The 26,345-nt window shown below is 41.8% G+C and overlaps 1 protein-coding gene across 1 annotated transcript in view; it reads left to right on the top strand.

The window, feature by feature from the left end:
* Positions 1–26,345, top strand: part of CSMD1 (CUB and Sushi multiple domains 1) — a 2,270,760-nt gene that overhangs the window by 1,827,653 nt on the left and 416,762 nt on the right. The window contains exons 24-25 of the mRNA XM_090033387.1: positions 14,189–14,380; positions 19,587–19,713. Of these exons, the coding sequence (XP_089889513.1) occupies positions 14,189–14,380; positions 19,587–19,713 (319 nt within the window). The remainder of the gene's footprint in view (positions 1–14,188; positions 14,381–19,586; positions 19,714–26,345) is intronic.

The following is a 26,345-nucleotide window of genomic DNA, read 5'->3' as shown; positions in this document are numbered from 1 at the left end:
TGGTCTTATAGATTTCATAGACATTAGGGCTGGAAGGGACCTCAGAAGATCATCGAGTCCAGCCCCCTGCCCAAAAAGCAGGAAGTCAGCTGGGGTCATAGGATCCCAGCAAGATAAGTATCCAATTTACTCTTGAAGGTGTTCAATGTAGGTGCTTGAACCATCTCTGATAGCAGGCTGTTCCAGACCTTGGGGGCTCGGACCATAATGAAATTCTTCCTTATGTCCAGCCTGAAACAGTCTTGCAGTAGTTTATGACCATTCGACTTTGTTCACCAGAGCACCCCAAGGGATGACAAATGTTCCCCCAGATACTGGTGGTCACCCCGATAAACTTATAGGTGGCTATCAGTTCACCCCTGAACCTGAGCTTTTCCAGGCTAAAGAGCCCCATGGCTCTCAGCCTGCCATTGTAAGGTCTGTTTTCCTGATCTCTGATCATGTGCATGGCTCTTCTCTGGACTCTCTCAAGCTTCTCCACATCCTTTTTGAATTGTGGAGCCCAGAATTGGATGCAATACTCAAGCTGCAGCCTCACCAAGGCTGAGTGCAAGGGGAGAATGACGTCGAGAATGAAGTCCCGGGATTTGCTTGAGAAGCATCTATGGATGCAAGCCAGCATTTTGGTCACACTAGTTACAACATCGCATTGCAGACTCATGTTCATCTTGTGGTCAATGATGACCTCCAAGGCTCTTTCTTCTACAGTGCTAGCTGGTGTAGTACTGTCAAACCTATAAGGATGCTGCAGGTTTTTCCTCCCAAGGTGGAGAACTTTGCATTTTTCAGTGTTAAACACCATTAGGTTCTTGTCCACCCATTTGCTGAGCCTATCCAGGTAAGCCTGGATCACCCACCTCTCTTCAGGTGTCTATGCTTTGCGCCAAAGTTTGGTGTCATGGGAAAACTTGGCCAGTCCACTTCTGACTCCAATGTCCGCATCATTAATGAAGATGTTGAACAATATGGGTCCAAAGACAGAGCCTTGGGGGACCCCACTGGTCACAGGGCACCATGACGATTGACTTCCATCAATTGCCACCCTCTGGGTCTGACCACAGAGCCAATTTCCCAGCCAGCAGATCATGGTGGACCCAAGGCCGAAGTTGGTCAGATTTGTCAAGAGGTGATCATGGGATACCAGATCAAAGGCTTTTTTTAAGTCAAGATATATGACATCAATCTCTCCTCCCTTGTGCAGGTGTTAGGTCACCTGGTCATAAAAGGAAATGAGATTAGTCAAGCAAGACCTACCTGCAACAAACCCATGCTGGCTATCCCTCAGGATGTTGGTGTTGGCCAGTCCATTAACAATGGACTCTTTAATAAACTTTTCTAAGATCTTCCCCAGGATAGAAGTCAGGCTGATGGGCCTGCAGTTTGCTGGATCCACTTTCCTCTCTTTCTTGAATATAGGCACCACATTGGCCTTCTTCCAGTCTTTGGGCACTACACCAGAGCACCAGGAGTTTTCAAAGATCCATGCCAGAGGCTGGGCTATGATGCTCACCAGCTCCTTGAGTACCCTGGAGTGTAGATTGTACAGGCAGGCAAGTGTCCCCTTGGGGGCTCTTCCTTTGCCCACAGATTGTACCAGGGCTGGGGCAGGGGTAGGCTGCCTTAAGTCCCTTGGCCTGCTGGCTTTGCAAGGGTTGCTCAGCGGGCCAGCAGTGGCAGTAGTCCCACCATCCCACAACAGACTTAGGTTAAAGCCCAGTGGAGCAGGTTAGCCAGTCTGGCTGAGAAGAGCCTCCTCCCCAGGGGAGAGAAGTGGAGGCCATCTCTTCCCAGCAGCTCACTGCCTCTCTTGCCAAAGAGCAGGCTGTGGTCATGGAAGCCAAAGCCTTCCCAATGACACCAGCACTGCAGTCTTTGGTGTACTACCTGGATCCTCCTCTCCCTCCTCAGCCCATACCCTGAGACTGAGGGTGCAGACAGAAGTGCAGCTCCCCACTGTAACAGAGAAAAACTTTTCAGGAAGTGTTCTGAGTTTCAACCATCCCCTGGAACAAACAAAAGTTCACTGTTGGTTCCAGAGGGGAGGGGAATCTAGTTGTTGGCTTCAGCCTGTAGCCAGTTTCTCCTAGTGAGGCTGCAAATTTTTCAGAACAGGAGGGGGGAAGGGTAGCAAAAGTGGCTCATTTTAGAGATTCCTCAGCCAACACTGGAGGGTGTGGTGGGTGAATTGGAGCCCACCTACCTCAGAAGGGACTCAAATACATCCATCTCACCCTCCATCAGGGGCTGAAAAGACCCCAGACCTAACTCCTTCCATTCCCTTTCCCTTTCCCCTTAATTCTGAAAACAGGGACAGGCTGGCAGGCAGCCAGACTGAAGTTACAGAAGATGTTCTGCTTTGAACCATCTTCATCTGACCCCTATTTCAATGAGGTTTCAGATTTTCCCCCAGTCAGCCATTTTGTAAGCTGTCTGCAGCTGCATACTTGTATTTGGTTATGGCTACAAACTGCTTTCTGTGCCCCAGTCATGCAAAAATTGTCACTTCTGTTTGTTCTCATAATTCTTATGTTTGTATGGAATTCAGTACTTGCTGTGAGTGTATTTTTTTACAGCAGGACCAGGTTTTTATAATGGGATAATGATTTTTAGATGTTAGAGGTTTGCATTTTGGAGATGATCAGTGTTTAAATAGCTGAGAGGAGTAATAACTGAGAATAGCATTAAATGTGGATATGTCTAGTGGCAAGGCCAAATGGGTGTTTCCTGGGCCCATTTGCATCAGCCAATAGGCAATGGTGATATGTGCACAACAAAAGGGGAAGTCCTAGAGCAAGGCTAGTGCCTGGAGACAGTCTCATCAGAGATTGGTATTTCTCCCAACTGGAAAAACAAGTGAAAGCTTATAACTTAGTGGGGTAATTGATAACCAAGGTTAGGAAGAAGGCAAGTTAGGGTGGCACTTTATTATCTGGTTCAGAAAGGCATAAACGTCTGTAAGCTACTTCATCACATGCCATGAAGATCAGTAGGCTATTTTGTTAACCTATCTGAAGCAGTCTATGAGGAGCCACCCTGCTCTGCCTAGTTTTAGAGTAACTACTGCTCTCTGTTCCAACAACATGGAATTAGAAATCTTTATATCTGGTATTTCCTAGTTGTAATTGGATCAGGAATTGCACCTGACTTATCAGCTGGGGGATAAAAGGGGAAAGGAGCTTTGCTGTCCACACTACAGTAGCAGCTGCTATTCCAGCAACTAAGGCTTGGGCTCCTGCCTCTGGGAAATAGGGAGTGGCATGGGCTTCCTTGAGCCCCTCCTGGTGTCCCTTCCCCTTCTTCTAGGTGCAAGGCTGTGACTCCTATAATAACACTTCCCATGGGCTAGCATTAGTTCATTCCTTCCCCACAGATACACTACTGGACATGAGGCCATGCCTGTCCAGGTCCTACATCAGGGCAGTGCAGGGCTTCCCCTGCCATGATAAAGGCTTCTGATGGATGAGGGGTGGGGACGGGAACATATTGGCACCCCCTCTATGTAGGCACCAAGTGCTGGAGCCCTGATCACCATCCACCGCCTCCCCTCCTTGCCTAGTTATTCCTGACACTGTTTTTCCTTATAACTTATAGTCCATGTTCAGAGTGATTTCAGAGCATTTGACCATTAGCAAGGCTTCTCTCTGGAGGAGGGGATATGTAATGTCAGCACATGCCAAAAAAAAAAAAGTTCTATTCTTTAAGTTGGCTAAATCTCCTCTGCTAAGAATGGTCAGAACCTAGGTGAGACTGGTGAAGCTGAGGGATCCTTGATCAAGGGAGCTGACCCCTGGCATATCAGTCTGCAGTGGTCAAGAAGCAGATGGGCAGAGAGGATTTTGGGGCTACTTTCTAAACAGGGTGTCAATTTGTCACACCCAGCTTCGGATCTGGCCCTGTGATTTATTCCATTTATTGAATAAAACCTAATTTCCCCCAGCTGAGAAAGGGGAGGGTCATGATCACAACACATAACCTAATCGGTGTATTGAAATCTGCATTGCATTTGTCAGGCTCTGTTTCACACTATTTTCTTTCTGGATTATTATAACCAAAATATTTTATAGGAAGACATATATTTAAAACCATTTTTCCCCAGGCTAATTGGTATCTGACAGCTATGAATTTTCTAATCAGGTAATTACATATTTATATTCTTTAGACATTTGCTATATACTGTCCTACCCGAGAGTGTCTATATTATGTCGAATATATATAAAGAATTTGTAAGAGTGATTTATGTGTACTATAATGGCTTTACATGCAGAATTAAAAGAAGAAAATCTTCCAATATATATATTTTTTATAAACGTTCTAGTAATGTAACCTGGGTGGTACTCCAAGAGGTACCCCCTCTCCAACTGAAGGAATCAAAGCAGGTGCACAAGCACTGTGGGAGGTGTAGGGACTCTCCTGCCCCTACAGAGCAGAGCCAGACCACCAATGGGGCCTTAACCATATATCTTTTAATGAGAGAACAGTACTGGGAACATAACAGGCATAAACCAGGGGGTATAGGGGACAGTACAATGCCCCAAGGGGGACAGGATTCAATAAAGGTTAGACACTTACAATCATTGACAAAAGACAGGGTTAACAAAATATAAAACAGAAACAGCAAAACAAACAATACTGGTTGGTGAAATATAAAAGGCACAAAATACAAAAATGTCAAATAACAAGGAATATAGGGCCTAGGTACCTGGCGGGAGGGCGGGGGAAGGAGAGGGAAAAGACAATGACACCTTTGCACTGCAACAAGAATTTCTCCCTGTTATTTCACTCACCCCAAGTCACCCCAGCTGGCACTTAAACACAGATCTCCCATGTGGTAGGCAGAAATGCTACTACACAACTGCCAGTGCTGGTACTGCTCCAAGCTGCATGGGGTCTTGACCTTCCAGAAGCCCCAGCCTCATGTTGAGCTGCCTGGCCTCTCATTGGAGGAACTGGAAGCAGAGCTGGGAACTTCTCAGGTTGCTGCTCAGATCCTTGCTGGAGCTGGGGTACTTCTCCTGCTGGTCACAGCCTCTCATAGGGGATCCTGAAGCCCAGTGGAGAGCCTCTCCTCCCGGCCGCATGCCACACTGCTGAGGGTCCAACTGCTGCCTGCAGGTCCCACTCCTTCAGGTGCTTCTGGGGCAACTGCTCCCACCCTGCTGGCCCAGCTCTTGCCAGATCTTTGAAGCTCCTTCCTTGTGGTGCCTCACTGGTCTCTCCTGAGTAAGCCCATGCTGCCCCTTTTATCCCCCTCCAGGTGACCCAAGGGGCCAATCATGGGACACGGAGGGTGAGTCTCTGGGGCCTGATTAGTGAGTAAAGGGAATCACAAGTCCTCCAATCATCTTTTATCCCTTCAAAACCCCTGGGCCAAATCATTAACAGATTGGTGAGGAAAGGGACTCTCAAGTCCTCCAATCATCTTTTGCCCTTTTCAGAACCCCTGGGCTAAGTCACTGCCAGCTAGCCCGTCATATCAAGAACACCTCATAATTTTCCCACTTGATAACAACACCAAGCAAGAGCCTTTAGAAAACACTCAGAACTTTCTGTCCTCTGCTGAAAGCATGCTCTTCTTTGTGTTCCCTCCTGAGGATTTCTCTTGATGGACTCAGAGCAAACAGTACGGTATCTTTCACAATGATGTTCAGAGTTGTAAAACAATAATGCTTTAAACAGTTTACCTACATTACATGTATATCAATAATTTTCAGCTTGCTAATGAAACCATTTTGCTATGCCCTTTTGCTCACTTAGATCACAAATAACAAAGAGCTGCTTATTTGGATAAATGGCTTTGGAAGTTATAGATAGTTATCAGCCTGGAATTCCACTGATTTGATTTCATTTATAAAATTCAGTAACATTTAATTCAGCTTTATCATACTCCTCTCACATGCGCAGACATCATAGTGAGTGACTGAAGTGCCTACTTGTAGTTTAATATAAACCTGAAGAACTGGATACAGGTAGTATAGTACTCCAGTTACCAGTCTTCCTGTATGAATAAGAATGAATTTTTGACTTTTCATCCATAGTCCTATTTTAACACCTGACAATAGTACTAATAGACAGTATAGCTTCTGTAATAGGTCATTCACACAGGGAGATTTACAGAGAGTGTCTAGAAAAGGAGATAGAAGAGAGATAAACATAAGATATAAAAACAAAAATGCCAAAACCACAAATTGGATAGGAAGAAGAAATAAAGAGAGTTGTCTGGAAGTATGGAGGAATGCATTCTGCCCCTTTAACTTATTTCTGCTGTTCGTTCCTGTACAAACAATCACATTCACTGCAGTGGGCCAGTTCAGAGAGTGTAGGTCAGTAGAATATAGGCCTTAAAGTATACACCGTTGCTGGTTTTATAGACTATGTATATAGTGGTAAAAAGAAGCCAGTGGGGTAAATCATGCACAAAAAAACACTAGTTGGTATAATGACTGTGTTTCTGTGGACTACTCTATTGTTGAGGTAGAAGTCTTCAATGTATCAGCTAGTTAATATATGTTTGTGCTATATGACATGGAGAGTGCATCTAGACATGCATATTAATACGGTGCAATAAACTCTGCTACTTATCACACTGGAGTCATTGCTCTCAGGTGTGTATTTACACTTGCACCCAGGATCACAGCACAATGAGCTGGGTCAGAGCAGCACTGGCTAGTAGGGGTCCCCTATATAGGCCGGCCCAGGGCTGCGCCCACTTCTGCCCTGCCAGCTCAATGTGCTGCAGAGGGGCTGGCTGAGGTAAAAGGGTGATTCAGTATGGAGCTAACCAGCAGGCACTGCACTGAAGCACCCTCAGACCCTAACCAGCCAGGGCAGCATCTACACCTGTATTAACAAGGACTATCCTGTTGTGGAGTAAATTAATTTACTCCAGCTTAATAGGGGCACACATGTAGACATGCAATGTTTACTGCACAACTATTTAGTCTACTCCACGGTAAATGTCTCATGTAGACCTGCACGGAGTATGTTTTTTTTCTTCCCTAAGAATAAAGCTAGATACACTATCCTAAGAAAATCATAAAGTACCACTGGACTATATCATTTTGAATTAATAGTGGTTAGTAGACATTTGGGATGTTAGAAAAAAGAAACAAGAAATAATCATTTTGCTATACTTATAGGAACACCTAGGTAATGCAGATACACCACTGAATTTTTAATGTCCCTTGTGGTATTTAAAATTTTAGAATTTATTTATTGTTATGCATTGTGTGTGACATGAAATTCTGATACCATAGATGCTCACGATGTTTTATTCTCTATAGTTAGCTTTTATAACATTTCATCCCCAGTAAAAATCTGATCAGACTTGACTAACAGACAAGTCTTAAAACCTTTGAGACTGAGAACTTAGGTTGAAAATAAGTACTGTATTTCTATGAGGTACTTCATGATTTATGAAACACACACAGGTTAAATTGATACTCTTATATATTTAATATATGATTTCTTTACCTGAACTCTGATTTTTTTCTGGTTTAGCAGCCCCAGAGGTATCTTGTCATTTGAAGCGATAGAAATATAGTTCATTAGGCATTTGTATAAAACAGGTGGCTGTTAAAGGAACAGCCTCTCCACTTTGTTTTGGTGCTGCTGATGGGTACAGCAGATCAGTAACTCTGCTGGAGGAAAATGTTGCCACAGCTGGTGAGAGACAATTCAAGAAAGTCAACAGAAGTATTCTAGATTTTTGGACCTAACACCCACATATATGGCATTTGATTTGTAAGTATAAACATCAATGTGGAGATGTGCTATAAATTGAGAGAGGTAGTTAGGTGTGTTAGTCTGAAGTTGGTCAGAAGGCTGGGTGCATGGATATGCACCTTTTGTCACATTTGTTTTTTTAAGTGGAAGTGAGATGCTGCTCTGGCTTAAGCAAAGCTAAGCTCTTCAAAAAATGTTGATGAAATCCAACTGTAAGGTCCAAGTAGTGGAATTAAACAAGGAGGTGACCAATCACTTCACAGTTTCTGGCCCATTAACTGAATCTTACTTCAGTTTAACTAGTGCAATAGATAAACTAATAGATACTAATTTAATTATATAATTAAGTCAAATGTGTTCAAATTCTGAAATTACTGGAATGATAGACTGTTTTAATATATGTATAGCTTACAATGTGTAATATCAATAGTGTTTATTTAATGATACCATAAAAGTATCAGAACTATGTGAATTTATATGCTAATAGCAGCCAAGACATACTTTTACAAGTTGTCTACATTAACATAGGAAAAAAAAAACATTGTTTGCTTGTCTTTTCACAAATGCCTGACTTCGATCTACACTTCTCTACCCTGCTCAACTTACTGTGGAACATCAGTAGCAGGAGGGGGATATTGGCGAAGGTATTAGTCCAATTTCTGAGGTCTGGTGCATGGTCTTCCTGGCCTTAGCATGACTTAGAGGAGCCTTAGGCCTCCTATAATTTATGCTTGGCTGCAACAACCCCATAGGGATCATTGTGGCAGCTGAGAAGCAGTGATGCTGGCTGGTTTGGCGGGTGTGTGTTGGGATATGGGGAGAATGGGACTGTAAGAAAAGTCCTCACAGTCAGCACATATCCAGCTCTGAAATGTTTATGCTAGGAGAATAGAGACCTATTTCCTTTTGCAATCCATTTATCCTACAGCTCCAAATATTTTATAGTTTAGTTTAAAGATTCAACTCATTACACAAGACTCTCAAATCAAGTTAAACTCTTTTGTCAATCACATGCCATTAGTTACTGTAAACAAATGTCATACTTTTTGTTGAATCAATAACACTGAACATCTGGCAAAGAATTGCTGTTAGATGGAATCATGCCAAAATATCAGTCTTAAAATCTTCCTTTTTTACATATCTGCTTCATCATTTGTGGAAGAGCCTACATTTTTTAAAAGTTTAAAATAGTTTTGTTAATGTATCAGCTAAGGAAATTAATATCTAGATACTGGTACACAAGTATGGTCACCTTCTTTATGAAATCTAAAGGAGTATCTGTTTGGACAGCAGGATGGAAATTCAGTGATGGCCAAACCAGCACATTTTGTACAGATAAAACCCTGTAGACAATTAAATATAGTAAATCTCTATAATCCATTTGTGATGATGTGAGGGTTTTTTTGCATCTATCAAAGATGACAAGCAGCTGTGCATAATGGAGTGTATCTTTGCTTATGTGATAGAAGGAAACTTCTCTTTGTGTTCAACTTTTGTCACAGTAAACAAAAAGCAGTCTCACCTAATAATATTCACATAAATCCAGCTGTCTCATCTATCAGTGGCATTTCTAAGGTGCCTGTTACTTTGGTTTGAAGGTGTCATACCAGTAAAAGGACGGAGTGTTAATATGCCTGCATGACTGATTTCTGTTCCTGTGAATTTCCAGAGAATACAGGGGATACATGTATTTGATTCACAGATCACATATTCAGTTATTGCATATTTATTTAGCACAATTACATTACCTTACTTGGTATTTTTATTTGATAATATAACTCAGCATCTAAACACCCCACGCAAAGCAAACGAAAGCAAACCGAGAACGTGGGGTTGTTTACATCTCCAGACAGTCAGCTGAGGAGTCCCTCAACACAAGATAATCTTTGAAGAGTTGATTAAGCTTCCCAAACTAGGGCGCTGGACTCGATGATCTTCTGAGGTGCCTTCCAGCCCTAATGTCTATGAAATCTATGAAACTAGACTTTGGTGGTTAACCATATAGTCTAGTCAGTGCAGTTTAGGCCCTTTCTGCACTTTGCATTTATGCAAAGTGACATGAGTACCTAAACGAGGCATCATAAAATGGAAAACTATCTCAGTGGATAGTGGGTGGCCAGAAAGTCAATCCAAGAACTGGGTCTGGGAACAGACTAAGTTAGGAAGCTGGAGGATCAGACAGGGTATGGAGTCAAAGGGCAGCCCAGGGCAAGAAGCCAGGAGATCAAACAGGGCGTAGGGTCTAGGGACATGCCAAGTCAGGAGGCCAAAGGATTAGATAGAGAGCAGAGTAAGAGGGCAAGCCGATTTGAGAAGCCAGGAGATCAAGCAGAACTGAGGCAGAGGCATAGGCTGGAGGAAACAGCAAGACATTCTGGGCTCCAGTTGAGCAGAGCACAGGACGTTTCCTGTTCCTGTGCAGGGGTTTATACAGAGGGAAGTGTAGGGTTGGCTGACCCCAACTGGTCATTCCCACAGCAGGGAATAGGGAGATGTGTAGGCCCTGATAGAGGCTTCCAAACAGCTTTGCCCAGTCTGAATGATCAGCTAAGGGGTAGCGGGCCAGGACCAGTGGTCTTGCCAGGCAAACTGTGACCCCAGATTCAAGGGAATGGCCTAACAAAATGAGCCATAAAATGTTCCACAAATAATGTAGACCCTTTTTATAGCTGATTTATAGGGCACCTTAGACTGAACATGTGTCATGTCCACACACTGCAGCTCTCCAAATCAATGCCTGACAATCGGCTGATAGTTGGAATTAGCTCAGGACAACCCCAGTCTCTACTCAGTCTGCTTACAATATTGTTGGCACTGGCCTGGGCTGGCCTGGTCTTCAACAAGCTTGGGGCTGCCCCAGTGTTTGTGACAGCAATTAGCTGATTTGTTGGGACCAGCCCGCAGGCCAGTCCTGATTCTTCAGCGATACTTGGGACTGCCCTAGTTTGTAGGAATGAAGGACCAGAACCTGTGGGAAGGGGTAGCCCCCTGGGGTCTTTAAAACATGAACCTGACTGTTTTGGTGGGGCTGCTAGAGCAGGGTTTAATGTCTCCCTCTGGCTTTACCTGCTGGGAGCCTATGAACCCCAGCTCTCAGTAGCCCCACTGGAGTTGCTGTGACAGGCACAAAGTCTATTGAGCACCAAGGTACACCAACTGTTGTGTTGAGAACAAAACTTAAATGACAGCTTTGTATCAGATCCTAATTGAAGACATGACAACAGGAGGAGGAACAAATTACTAGGCAGGGGCAAATGATGATGCATGGGGGTATATCAATAAGATGATATGGTAACTCAAAATAGGCTAGTGGACAGCATAGTGAAGTTCATTTTATTTTGTTTAATAAGTAAAACAAATGCCTTTTTTGTAGAAGTAGGTTTTCAGTAGGAACTTGTTTGAAGGGAAAGTAGCAGTATGGTGTATTAACTCCCAGTGGCTCTCTATGATTAGAGGCAATGTGAAAGCAGACTCCTTGGGTGAAGCTTAAAGACATGAACAACACAGAGTTTGGTGGTGAAGGGGAAGTGTTCACTATTTTTCTTTATCTACCAAATCACCTATCCAATGTCACCTATCAAAATTTCAAAGCTTAATGAGAGTAGTGGCCCTAAAAGAAGTAGAATTTTACAGAATGATTACATAGAACTAAACAGGATTACGAGGGCAGTTAAAAGACACTGATACATTTTTGGTTTTCCCTGCATATTTCTACTAGTGAATAATACTCAGTATAAATGAATAAATAGAAAAGTACTCTCTCACTTGAGCATGCAAGTAGATTCTGAAACACTTCTTTGATGTGAGGAATCTTCTATATTGCTAATATTCCTCAAGGTAAGCAGAAAAGGGCAAGATAGGTAATGTCCAAGGTGGGTCCTTTGAGCCTTTTCTCTGAAATAATTTGAGGGAGTGCCCCCTTTTGATGTTAATTGGCATTCTTCTTTTTATAGAAGAAAAAGTTTTAAGTGTAAGTGCAGCTAAAGGATTCCTGCTCCCTCTGAAATGAATAAGAGTACTGCATTGGCTGTGCTAAGTATAAGAGCTTTCTAGTAGTCTTTCAGAATAATCCACATAAAAAAAACAATCCAAACCACACAAGTAAATTGTTCTCTAATATGCACACATGAAGTGTTTGTTGAATTATCTGAATTTAAGATTAAAATAATGAGAAAACAACAACAGCAAAACACACCAGATACTGAATTTATATACACCTTTCTAGAGTCTGAGTTATTTCATATCTAGATCTTTGCCTTGTACAGAAATTGTAGATCAGTGTAGGTTTTTACTGACATTTATGTCCTAATCATGCTCTATTTTGTTCTATATTTTACATTTTTTTTGTTTATAACAGTCAACTCAGTCATACATAATTGCTTTGGACAAGTACAGAAAATGGAAGATTTCCTGAAAATAAATTTAAAATCTTGGTTTACAAGCAGAAGAAATGTAACAGTATCTACCTACCCCCTAGTGGGCTGTAGGAGATTTTATCTCGATTCCTATCAAAAGAATATCAGGATGAGATTATTTTGGATACTGGCTTAGCTCAAAGGCAAGAGAATTTCTACATATCAGATGTTTCATGGCTGTATGCATGCACACTTACTATGAGAAATATTAAAGTGAATCCATTATGTGGGGACTTTCAAAAAGTTATAAACCCTCTAATGTTCACATCAAATTACAATTTTCATACTATGGAGATTATATATATAAATAAATATCCATTTTTTTTTACCCTTCTGATATGTTAAAACAGAAACCCAAAGCTACATTACATGAAAATGAATCTGTGTACAGGTCTCACTGTTACATGAAGATAAATCTTAGTTTCAGTCATCCTTTTTTCCCCCTTTGATTCAGAGTTTAAATTCTTTTGATCCATTTTCAAATTTGTAGAGGGGATAAAGGTCTGGAAGCTGTGGACTAAGATAAATAGACAAAAATACAGATGAGAGGAATAATGAATTCCCTCTTGGAATTCACGAAGAGCTCAACTGTAATTCACCATAAGCACCTATACAGAGAAAAAAGTGCTTAAGGCCATGTGTATATGAAATGAGGGGCATGTGTGCAAGACATTTTAAAGGTTAAATGATTTTGCACCACTTTAATGGTGATGGTGTTTGCACGTCGCGGCGGTGTTTTGTGCAGTAATTCCAGCTGCTGTAGCAAATTCAGTGGCATAATGTGACTTGGGATGTGACTTAATGTGACTTAAATGACTTGCGATGTAGAAAACTAAAACTCCTTCAAGGAGTTTTAGTTTGCTGCCTTACAGACGTGGAGTGAACACCAGGCTTTGTGCAGTACAGGGGCTCTGCAGGAAGCCCTGCAGGCAGCCTGGCAGCAGCCAGGTTAGGCAGGCTTCACCCAAGAAAAAAACAAAAATCATGAACCTGGAAAAAAAAAAGCACCAGCCCCACCCCACAGCCCAGGGACTGCTATGCCTGCCAGCAGCTCACCCTCCCTTCCCCACTGCTAGAGAGGCAGATAAGTTTGAGTGTCTACATGACACAGGGGTTTAAAGGGGCTTAAATTGGAGCGATGGTTTTGAAAACCCACCAATTCAGTTTAGGGCCCCTATTTCATCTACACACACCTTAAAACTCCATCTCATGTTTGGAAGTGAACAGACCCTTTGCAGACAGCAGGAAGGGGTTAAGGTCCCCAGTGCTAGCTTATGCCAGAATCAGCTGACCAATCTGTTTTGTGACAGAAACCTAGATATGGTACTTTCTTTAAGAGAGGCTGCCTCTTTTGTAGCTGGTTAAAGACCTAGTATAGATCTCTCCAAAGCAGACTTAAAAATTCTTGAGGAAGAGTAGTACTCTAAGAGCAGTAGGCTATGTAGAGAGAATTGTGGCAGAACTAGCTCAGTAGGTCAGAAAAAGGCAACATTGGAATGAGCTGTTGGTAGTACCAAACATTGTGTTGGGCCAGGGAACCAAGAAGTGGTTAGAATTAAAAAGTCTGAAAACTCGGCAAAAAAGTCAAGTAGGTAGTAGCCTTGGATTGACAAAGGAGAATCCCTTGAGTTAATACATCAGCAGGAGCATCCCCTAGCACTGTGCCAGCTGACACCGCTTGTTTTTCCTGTTGGAGAACAGGAGTAGCAAGCACTGAATTGCGATTGTGTCATAATATGGTTCTTAATTTCATCTAAGAGTATATGTAAACTAGTCGCCTTGCTAGGACTTTACAATAACTTCATTATCTAGGTCTAAACATTTTGAACCATGAAATGAAGAGTTTGTTTTTAGCGACACGGTTTCCTACTTCCAAACTCACTGAATCATTATATGCCATTGATTTTTGGTCGCACTGAATATAGTTCATGTCATTGTGTGAATTTTATCTCTACACAACAGTTTCCTATTACTTCCTATTAGATTATTTTTTTCTTCCTATTGACAGTATGTTTTATAGTGACATTTTATTTCTATATTCCTGTTTGCAGGCTTTGATCTAGTGAAGTGTGAGGATCCTGGCATACCAAATTATGGCTACAAGATCCGTGATGAGGGACATTTTACTGACACTGTAATTTTATACAGTTGCAATCCTGGATATACAATGCACGGTAGCAATATTATGACTTGCCTAAGTGGAGATCGAAGAGTGTGGGACAAACCTTTGCCTACTTGTATAGGTAATTTTGAATATATGACTTTAATGCATCAGGGTTGTGGCTGCAGAAGAGGGGCTGCAACAGCTGGAGTATGGGCACATAGGATAGCACCAGCAGGAAAGCATTTACCATGTGTTGCTTTAAGCATGCAAGAGAAAATTCATACTTTAATACCTACTTTCTCTTCTATCCCCAATACCTCTAGATCAGGGGTCAGTAACCTACAGCCCACAAGTTGCATCTGGCTTTAAAGCCTATATGCAGATATTTGAGGAAGTTAGAGGGAGATTAGATTGCATTAAAAATCTAACTTAGTTTGCCCAAGTATGGAGCTTACACTTTTTAGGTGGATCTACTTGCAAACTGTACAGAAGTTCAGGTTAGTTAGAGCAGTCTAAAAATGGCCAACCCAATCTAAGTTTACCTCCGATGTAGTCTAATTTAGCTTGGGTACTGTGACACTAATCTAACTGAACTTCTGTACAGTTCCCAGTGTAGCTGCAGGGCTGGGGAAGCCCAGCTGCTGGCCTCAGCCCCAGGACTGAACGTTTTCTTCCCTCTCCCTGGCACCAGCTATTTTTAACCTATCCCCCAACCCGCAGATGGACAACCCTCTCCACAACTGACCAGATATTTCCCCCGTCTCCACTCCACCAAATCCCTCCATCCCACAAGCTGCTGCTCCTGATTCATTTTATCAGTGTTTGCCAATGCCAGGAGCCAAGGAAGAAGGTGGGGTAGGGAAAGGGGCAGGAGAAATGGGAGACTAGGTTTCCTGGATGGGTTGCTTGTCTCTGGGCACAGGGGTCAGGAGATAAAAATAGCCCCTTGTTCCAGGGGGTAGGGAGGAGAGTGCCCCCCGACTCCTGACCCAGCTAAACCTTCCCAAATCCCAGAACCCCGCTGTGAATCCCACCTTACCCCCAGTACCACCTGTGTGTCCCAACTGCCCCCATCCCCTGAAGAGCCTACTTGCCCCCCCAACCCCTCCATTCTCTCTGCTAGCCCTCCAGTTTGATTTATCTTATACTGGGGGGCTATTTTTCACATGATCTAACTCCCCCAAACTCCCTGAATGTCTGCACATAGGCAAAGAGGTCAGATCCAGCCCACAAAAGTCTGATCTGTTCTGTATGTTATTAAATGGTTATTCTGCATTGGTCCCTGCCACCCCAGCCATCAGATCCCCTTCTACTAACAGACAGACAATGGTTTGTCCTTTTACTATTGGTCAGCTCCTCTAGTGATTTGTGTGGAGGCCTAACTCCCCTAATTCAGCCTGGGTTGAATTAGCCAATCCAAATTGTTGCTTTCCACATTTTTCAGTGGCACATTTTTTCAGGGGAAACTACATTGTGGAGTGGAAACAGGTCCTCTGCTCAGAGCAGGGACACAACACTCGACTTGACAGCTGCCAGCGGTAAGCACTGGCCTGCTGTTAGGAAAGGTTGCCAACCCCTGCTTTAGATTATACAGTCCTACCATCTCTGGACATCTTCAATATAACCTTTTTTAGTGAAAAATCTACAACGTTCACTAAATATTAATATATTTATCTGTTTTCTTGCTTTTTACTGTTCTGTACTGGTTTCTGCACAAAGATTTGTAGCTGTAGGGTGAAAGGAAAGGAAGTGGAGAGGGATAGATGGTTTTTGCTTTGTTCCAAAATCAAGTTATGAATTTGAGACACAGGGGGATCTACTAAGCTATTGAGTCCAGTCCCCTGCTCTCACAGGCAAACACATCCTATAATCCCTTTCATAAACTTAACAAGCTCCATCTTAAAACTAGTTAGGGTTTTGTCCCCGCTGCTCTTTTTAGAAAACTGGTGCAGAATCTCATATCCCTAATGATTTGAAACTTCCTCCTAATTCCTAGCCTAATTTATTCATGAGTAGTTTATATCCATTCATTCTTGCATTTATCTTAATTAACTCTTCTCCGTGTCTGGTGATGTGTTTATAGACAGCAATCATATTCCTTTTCACTCTTTGTTTTGCTAAGCTAAACAAGACAAGCTTTTTGAGGCTTTCCTTGTGGTAAGCTTTTCATTCTCTTGATAATCCTATGAACCTTTTCTGCATCTGTTCTATCTTTACACATGACCAACATTGCACCCAGTATTCCAAATCAGGTTTCACCAGAGCCTTGTATTAAGTAATTAATGCTCCTCTGTGCTAGAAATGCTTTGCCTGATGCATTGTAGCATTGCATTTGTCTTTTTCAGGGCTGTAGCCCTTTGGTGGCTCACAGTCATTAGGTAATCAAGACATATTTTCTCCTCTTTAGTATTCCCACTCACTGAACCCACACCTTGTAGCAGTTTTATTAATTCTGAAATTAAGACTTTGAAATTACAAAATTATTACATTTCAGTCATACCTCAAGGTTATGCAGTTAGGACCTACATCTTACATTTTCTTTACTAATTCTCACCTTCTCCATGTTATAATACATCTTTATAACATTTCTTTACTAAAATCCAGCTAGATTAAGTGTTCTGTATCTCCCTTGTTTAGAGTATCAGTTATTTTATCAAAAAAGTTATTAACTTATTTTGTCATGTATATCCTTCATAAATTTTGGTTCATTTTATTCTTTATTCCATTTGCTATTTCCACTAGTTCAACTGTCCTTCCACTTTCTCCTTATGTTCGCATAGTTTGATGAATCATCTGTATGTCTGCCCTTCAGCTGTATTGTTTTATGGCTATCTACAAATCTTAAATTGAATATGCAACCCTCTTTCTCCACCACATCTTCAAATCCCCATCTGAATTCCATTAATGTTCATCCACTAGGCTGTCTCTTTAGTCATGCAGACTTTCTTATGCATGCTTAGTATTTAAGCAGTTAAATTTCCTTAATAACTAACTTCTGTCATGCCCACTTAGAGACAATATGCATCCTTCAGTTTGCATCCAGTCACCTTCATTGTGCCATATCTTCCTCAGATTATGTCAAATGCTGCCTCAATAGTCATCATTGTCCTCTTTTGTATCCCAGCTTTAATAATTAATGGGTAAAAACTGTCCAAATTCCATTTTAAAAATTCCCCCCTGCTTGCTGCTTTCTGTTTATGGGTGAGGAACTTGCAGGCAGCATAGGAACTACATAAGAACACCATATTGGAGGTACAAAACAAATGGAAAGCATACCAAAAGAAAGCCAGCATGGTTTAATGGCAGAGTTGCAGACACAATAAAAAGGTGGAGGAAAGGTTTCTTTCAAATTATTTAGAAGGAAATTATAAACAAATAGAAATTATCATCATGCCCCTTTCTAAATCTATGGTGTACCCACACCTTGAACACAGCCCAGTCCTGATCCCTACATATCAAAAAGAATATAAAAGGTACATAGAAGGACAACAAAGTGATGTGGAGAGGCTTCCATTTGAGGAGAAACTAAAGAGGCTAGGTTATTAGAAAAGAGACACTTGGGGGACATGGTAAGAGTTTACAAAATACTAAATGGTGAAAAGAAACAAATAGGTATTTATTATGTACTTTCTCTCACAGTACAAGAACTGGGGGTCATAAAATGAAACTAGTAGGTAGTAAGTTTAAAACTAATAAAAAGAAGTTCTTTTTTTCACACAGCATGTAATTAAAATGTAGAACTCATTGCCACCAAACATCCAGGGAGCTGAAAGTTTAGCCAGATTCAAAATTGGATTGGGCAAATTCCTGGAAGAAAGGGACATCAGTAGCTCTTGAGCAAGGGAGTTAAGGATACAGTCTCTGAATTAGAGCTTTCTAGGCCTTAAATCAGGGGGAGGCAAAGTCCAGACTGTGGGCTTCATTGGGCCCACAGCAGACTCCATTTCCCAGAAGCCTCTGCCAGCATCACTGCAGCTGGTTTTCATGGAGACCCCAGTAGCAGTAGTGCCATGACAATATGGGGCCAGGGTTTATAGGTGGCAGAAGTCTGGTACTGACGGGGCTTATCCCCCCAAAACTGGGCTGGCAACAGCAGCTCCAGTGCCACTGCAACCATAGTGCCACACCCAGCCAGCATTTAAACTTTTATTTTTCTTGTTAAGGGTGGACAATTAACTGTCTACTGGCTGTGATCAAAGGTGGGAATCATTCTCACCCAGTTGCAACGCTTAGGTCCAAGCAGAGCCTGCAAATTGCAAATAAGCCAAATAATAGATAAACTATTTCTTCACCATGAAGGAATCTCACATAAATTTCCATGTTGCCCTGTATTCCCTAGCTTGCTCTGGTTTCATATATAAATCCTTTGCCAGAACTGAAATTTCTCAACAAAAATATCTACTTGGCAACTTTTTCTGACTCTATGCTGGAGGAGAGTGGCTAAATGAGCTGGGCAGTAGTGCAGGAAGGAGGGTGCATTGTGTTCTGGTTCCTGCTTCTGCCCCAACTTCCTGCCCCTACCCCAACTTCACCATTTTTCTGCATTTTGAATTGCATTTTTGTTCATTGGATATCATGGAAAAACAGCAATGGGATGGTTTCTACTTCATGGGGATGGGGGCCAGAACTCAGGACCCCTTCCCTAGCTGGACACTTTTCAACTCACTAAACCACTCTTCTTCTCCCCCTGGCTCCTTGCCCCATATCTTTCCATTTTGTATTGCCTAACACACCGGCTTCAAGAGGAGGCATTGAGGGTGTTCTTTATAGTGTCCAATTCATGCCTGCTGGTTAGGGCATTTTTAGGGGAAGTGTGAAATTTAGGTTCTAACCCCTTCCATATGAAGAGGGTGCAGAACCTAGATCCCCTAGTACCGGGCAAGTGCTTAACCACTGGACTTTTGGACTGAAAGGTGGCAGCGTCCTGTTCCTTTGAAATTATTACTAGTCATGCTTCCTCCTGTGAACTAACTTTTGGGAGGTTAACATTGAGTTTATGTGCCTTCCTTGATGAAACAGAATCTCAGTAGAGATAAGTGGCCAAATCAGATCCTTCTGAGCAGCTCAAAAGGACAAATTTAGCTACTTTTACATGGCTACTTATATAGATACTTACATGGCTAACTTTAGCCATGTAAATCCTGCTTACCTGCCTAAAGGGGAGTAGTTGCTGAAGCTTTCTCATGAGATATCACAGGAATTTCCTTTTTTTCTGGTAAAGGATATACTAAGACAGATTTTCCTTTGGGGTGTGTGTGGGGGGGTTAAGACATACAGGAACATAACTAAAACACAAAATATGATGGATTTCTCATTAATAAATCAAATTATTATTTATTTTTCAGCTGAGTGTGGTGGCCGAATTCATGCTGCTACGTCAGGGCGAATTTTGTCTCCAGGTTACCCAGCACCTTATGACAACAATCTGCATTGCACTTGGATTATAGAAGCAGACCCAGGGAAGACAATTAGGTATCTCTTTAAATTCAGTTCTTGACTTCCTTTTTTTATTTGTAAATGGTCTTCTTTGACAGTTAATCCAGTTAATCCTACCCCCATTCTTACATTATTTTACATTCTGTGAAACCCGTAGATACTCAGTGTCATAGGTTTTTGGAATGCTTACCTCTACGGGAGTTTGGAAACCTATATGGGGAGAATAAGAATTCAGCTGAGGGTGTAGACACACATAACAAGTGACCTTTCCAAAATGCCACTGAAAGGGAACAATTTGTCATCGGTCAGGGTATGAAAATTGTTATAATTCAACTGTTCCTAAATGTCACTGATGGAAAACTGGTTCACAGTTATCACAGGTCAGAAGCACCCACATGTACAGTGCGCTAGCATTCCATGTAGAATGGTCACCTTTTAGGCATTGAACCAACCCATGTTCCTCTGAGTGGTTGTTGGGGCATGGGTGAGTGTGGGAGGAAGTGCTTTTACCCAAGTTTTGGGTGTCCTAAAGAATGGGGGTCATGTTTACTTTTCTGCTTTCCTTTCCCTCTAAACATGAATTCAGTAAAGTTCAGCAGCCTGCACTTAACCAATTTCTGCAGTGTGTTTGCCTGACTTGGATACCCAAGAGTGGGGAGTGCTTGGAACTGTTTTTTTGGCTTTTCATGGACTAGGGGGCCATGATGACAGATCTTAATTGGGTGAGAAGTGAAGATATGGCTGGTTGTTAGAAAGACAGCTTTTACTGAACAAGCTGTGCAAGGAAGCTCATTCATAACAAATAACAGCTAAGGAAAAGAAAGTGGGGAGGGGGATCAGAAAAGTTTTGGCTGCATGCCAGAGTAGCCAGTTGCAGCATTGTGGGGGAGAGCCAGAGGAGCTATGCACTGTGGGATGCCTGGAGAGCTGACCATATCTGTGTCATGGAATGCTTGGTATCCACATTTAACATTGGTTCACAGTAAAATAGCTCATAAAAGGATTTGATTGTCCAGTTATTGTATTGTGAGGCCTAAATACTCTTTGTGCGTTTGGCTGTAAAAGGCCAGCTGCCATCTGTGCTTTGAAAATCATGCCTGTAAGTGTTCAGAACCTGATTATTGCATTTAGTAGGGTAACCTATATTATACCTATCCAACAAATACCATTTTTTCCTGAAACTAACATAGAATGTCATCTCTTTCCTAGAGTGTTTGGATACCATAACCTTTGGACTATGATGGATAGACCTGGTGGCAGATCTTATCTTGGTGTTAATTGTCATAATTATCCTTATCTGACTTCAATGTCTAATCTGACAATTAGAACCAGCTGAGGCTCTGCACCATGGGGCCTTGTGTAGAAGTCTGAAGTGTTTTCATTTTTCAGTCTTGCCCCTCTTGTCAATGCATTGTTAATTTCCATGGCACTTCACAGAACACAGATAATGCACTTTTTTCCTGCCAAAAGCTTACATAAAAATAAGAAAAGACAACATTTCAGGAAAATAAAAATTGACTCTGGGGGCCATTAGCACTGAGAGCAAAGATGTGCTGAAATGGTGGGTTTTGAAACATGTTTGAAAAAGAAGAGAGGGCATATTTAATGTACAGGGACAGGGAGGATTACCTATGTAGAGGATGCTGCATAATAGATGGTGCAAAACAGAGATGGAGGTGATTAGACGAGCATAAGAAATAGGAGGAGGTATGGGAGAGCTTAAAAATAGAAATGCTTGTTTGGAGAGAGATGACAAAATTATCTGTTATAGCTCAGAACAAGGATTTTGAATTAAAAAAAACAAGAAATGGGAAATGGGGTAGAGAGGAGTGGGGTTTCTAGGAATTGCTGAAACATAGAAAGGACTGGGAAGCAGTTATTCTTTCTTTACTTTCACATGCCAGCCAGAAAAATGCAGTAATAGGGATCCAATACATGCTGTTCTCTGCCTAGAGCACACAGGTACTGTTGTTAATGTTTAGAGTTATCTTAGTGTAGTTCTTCTGCCTTTACCAAGGGATTGTCAAAATACAACATTCAACTTCATCAATCAAAGTAAGATTGATACAGCTGATTTTATCTGACACAGGTGGTTTTTGGGGGGAACTTAATACCTAGTACAGCCATTCCCAGAAGATACCAGCTGCTAGTCAAACCTACACATAGCAAATATATTTAAGAACCTAAAACTTATTTTAACACATTTATAATTGTCTGTGAAACACTGGTCTTAAATCTCTGATGAATGAATGAGTAGGTATTGTACACATACTAGAAAAAAACCTAATCAGACAACTTTAGACTGTTGGCCACATTTGAGAAAAAGGATAACAAATAGTAGGGGTCTAAAAAAAACAATTTAATTAAAGAGGACAGATGTCTTTTTATCTCTTAACTTTTTCTGGCATAAATGGAATAAGCTTTATATTAGAATAAGACAAAAAACTTGATCGAAGTTTGAACGTATGTTTCAATTTCCTTTTCCCACTTCACTAAATCACATGGGTTACAGGCAGACTTTCAAAAAGCCTAAGCCTGAATGTATTCAATCTTTTCAGGTTAGTCTGACTTGCCTAAATTGAATCAGTTTGCAACTGTACAGACATTCCCTCTGGACTGAAGAAATGCAGGCACGTGCCTGCAGTGGCTCAGGCTAGAAGCCAGAGGGCACTAGAGCACCCCTCCCTTCCCTTCTGTGGTGCTGAGTTGGGATTGTGGCAGGGAGCTGCTAGGCCCCAACAGGATGCTCTGATTAGGGAGGGGTTTAAACCCCCACTCTGACTGCACAGTCCTAGGCTTTACTTTGCTCACTGTTCAAGGGCTGGGAGTGTTGCCAGACCCCAGTCCCCAGCTTGCACTCTGAAGCAAAGGTGGGGTCTGCAATGCATGCATCTGTTGCTGATACTGTGCTTTTCAGTCTTCTCCCTGCTTCTTCATACTGTCTGCAAACCTGACAGATGAAGGAACCTGCAGGGAGCTAATAACACAGCATTTATGAGCCCATAGGCCCATCTCATTAGTTCAAGCTCTTCATAAAAAAACATCTTTTTCCAAGGAAGGATATTAACAGTTGATGTGTTGATTAGCTCCAAAAAGCCCTAAGCAGATACTGTTTTGTCTGTCTGTCCCAGTGAAATTGAAAATATATACAGAGACACCTCTCAGCATTAGCTAGCATACCACATGCTTAAGGTCCATGAGACTAGTATCTGTGCTGTGGGAGATGGGAGGAAGGGGGAAGGGAGCTACGTGAGCAGTGAGAAAAAGGTGGGGGGGGAAGGGAGCAGGGGAAGCTGGACAGACCCTGCTCTGCCTGCAGTCTCCATCAGAATTCTTTCTAGAGAGCAGAGGGGCAGGGCTAGCTCTGTTCTCTGCAGCAGAGAGCACAGCCCAGCCCAACCCTGAGCTGCAAAGCATCTGGATGCTATGGGGACTCTGGTTTAACTTAAACCAAGAAGGGGTCTGGGACAGACATTGCATAAACTGGTTTGACCCAAATCAATTAATTCTGATACTACATTCAACCGCGTTCACCTTAAACCAATTTCAGCCATTTTGAAACTGTTTTTTGTGCACTGCACTTGTGTTGCAGGTTTTAACCACTTAAACCAGTTTATGTGTAGCATGTGTCCCTAGCCATGATGAATTCTCTCCATCACATTTTAATTGGAATGACATATTTGAATTTAATAAAGAATGGAATGAGGAAATAGCAAAACATAGTACTTTAAACTAGAAAACAGATTTAATACTTTCCTATTAGCATTTTGCAGCATTAATAGTAACAAAAAAAAATTTAAAAAGAAATCACAGGAAACGCAAAGTCCGTTTGAGTGAGATGCTTGTGAATAGTAGTGTCTCTCTTGAAAGCACTTTTCTAAGCCTTTTGCATCTTGTATTTTAATTTTTGAAAAATGTGGATGAGTCTTCTATTGTGGGGCTAACAGAATTTATTCAGCTTTTCTAGTCTTTGCTGCTGCATGTGTGATCCAATTTACCAAGAGGTCATGGTGACAGTATCAGTTTGTAAAGTCTCTAGTGTTTCCAAGTCTCCTTTGTCAAACTCTAACTGTCAGAAATTCAGAAATCTTTCTCAGATGACATTAACTATATTGCAAAAGATAAATAAATAGCCTTTAAGCTTAGTTTATCTGCTGAATATTTATGTTGTGTTATACTCCAGCCTTATGTCATTTGAGTAGTCTCACTGATTTCAAGGTAACAAAAGCTGCAGGAGAAAGCTTAGAGGAATTAGTTTACATTTGCATTTCTTGCTGTTTAATTTTATTGCATGCCTTATTTTACACAGTGCCCTAATTTATAGGAAATGAGGTCATTGTGTTGATTAAAATAAAGAGAAATTTATTTTAGAGGCTTTATAAAGAGAAGAGTTTAACATATAATATATTGTATGTGCATACCAAGACACATGACTTATATTTAGATAAAGGAAGCATCTGCTAAATTGTGTATACATATTATAAAAAAGATGCAACCATTAAAAATAATGTAGGTGTTATTTGCTGAATATTGTCAAACATCCCCCTTTCTGCTGAAATGTTGCACTTTGCAAACCATGAGTTTTATTCCCAATTCTCTTACAACAATTCTATCAGGATAGCTATACATTTCCATAGCATTATCCCAGAAAAATCAGTGATGGTGGCAGCATCTTGTCAAAATGAGGAGCACAGTCTTCCCATAACTAAAGGAGTCATTGGTAAGTCTGGAGATGGTTGAAGAGGCCAATCCAAGATCTGCATGTTCGACTGCAGATGTGTTGCACAGTTCTGGGAGGAAGGGAAGGGACCTGGTAGTATCAGGTCACAGCTCTTTCATTCAAATTTTTCATCCATCTGCCTCCATAGTGAGGTGAGTTTGCTCTAAGGGGGCAGAGAGGAGTGGCAATTTTTGCCTTATCCGGCCACAGAATGCAGTCTATAGCCATGACCAAATACAAGTGCATGGCTTCAACAGCTTTAAAATGTCCAGTCAGGTGAAAATTTGACCCCTCATTTCATGAGGTATCAGATAAAGACGGTTCAAAGTCTCTTGCAATTTGTGTCTGTGGAGCTCCCAGCCTGTTGCTGTTTTCAGAATGGGAAATGGGAAAGGGAGTGGAGGGAGTTCAGTCTGGGGGATTTTCAGCCTCCCCTGGAGGATGCAGTGGATATATTGGAGCCCCTCAAGGTGGAAAATGGAGTTCCAATTCACCCACCCCACCCACCCTTCAGCACCAGCTGGGGAGCCCCAAGAATGCCTTTCCCTTTGCTGCCTTTCCCATCCTCCATTCAGAAAACATCCAGCACTGGCAGAGAGCCATGGCCATTGCTATAGGAACCTGGCTGCAAGCTTCCAGTCAGAAGCTAGATTCCCTTCCCCCTTGGAACCAGCAGTGGACTTCAGTTTGGTCTGGGGTAACACTGTGACTCGGAACACCACAGAAAATGTTATGAGTTATAATCTGTCTACACCCAAATTGATTATTGCCTTGTGGTATATCATGGCATTGTTGGAAGTGACTCAGTGCTCAGGTATACCAAGTACAGTAAAATCTGTGTTGTCTGGGATCCCTAAGGTAAGGGGATTGCCAGTTATATAAATCTCCAGTTATTTGAAATAACCTGGGGGGAGCAGCTGTGATGGTGTTAGCATGCAGAACAGCAACCATACAGAGTGGTGGACAGGGGCAGTGGCCACCATGTGAAAACTGTTCCCCGTTCTCTTTCCTCCCACATCCAGCCAGCAGAGCATGGGGGGGTGGGGGGGAGTGGCAGTGGCTGCCTGCAGAACGGCAGGTGTGCAGGGTGATGGGTGGTGGTGGCGGTGACTGTGTGTGAGCTCCCCAGTTAATAGAGTATTCCAGTTGGTGTAGTACTGGATAAGAGAGATTTTACTATATTTACGTTAATATCACATTTTCTCAGATTAGTCTTAAGGTGGCCTTGAATATCTTCTTTTGCCCACCTCAAGCATGGTGACCATGAGTGAATTGGGAACATAGGACCTATTTTGGGAGCTGGTTGTCAGGCATCTTTATAATGTGTCCAATGCAGCTGGTGCTGTGTATACATGACTTCAATTCTGGTAGTTTACTTCAGTTAGAATTCATTCTTCTGTCCTGATAGTTGATATGGAGGATTTACAAAGACATTGCTGATGATAACATTATAAAGCTTTCAGATGTTTCTGATATGTTGTCCAGGTTTCACACCCATAGAACAGGGTAGGAAGATAACAGCCTAGTAGATAAGAGTTTTGCTTTGGGATCTGATTTCATGATCATCAAAGGCATGATTTCAGAGACATCCAAAAGCAGCACTGCAGCACTGGCATATTTTAAACGATGTTGAATATTGCTGTCTATGTTTACTTTTTGAGAAATGTGGCTACCCAAATAGGAGAAATGCTCAACATTCTCCAAGGCTTTCTCTCTAATTGTAATATATGGAGGAGCAGCTGGTTGATTTGGGTGCTTCAGAAAAGTACCTTGATTTTTCTGATGTTAATGGAGAGTCCAAATATTTCATAAACTTCACAGAAGCAATTCAGAGTGACTTGGAGCTCTTTAGTTGAGTGGGCACACAAATCACAATTATCAGCATAGTTAAGATCAGTAATGGAAATAACAGTTGTCTCAAATTTGGAATGTAAACAGAGGATGTTAA

This window comes from Crocodylus siamensis, chromosome 1, assembly GCF_052110815.1.
Source record: "Crocodylus siamensis isolate JL-2025a chromosome 1, ASM5211081v1, whole genome shotgun sequence".
Lineage (NCBI taxonomy): Eukaryota > Metazoa > Chordata > Crocodylia > Crocodylidae > Crocodylus > Crocodylus siamensis.
The sequence above is the reverse complement of the archived record's forward strand: the minus strand, read 5'-3'. Positions and strand labels throughout refer to the sequence as shown.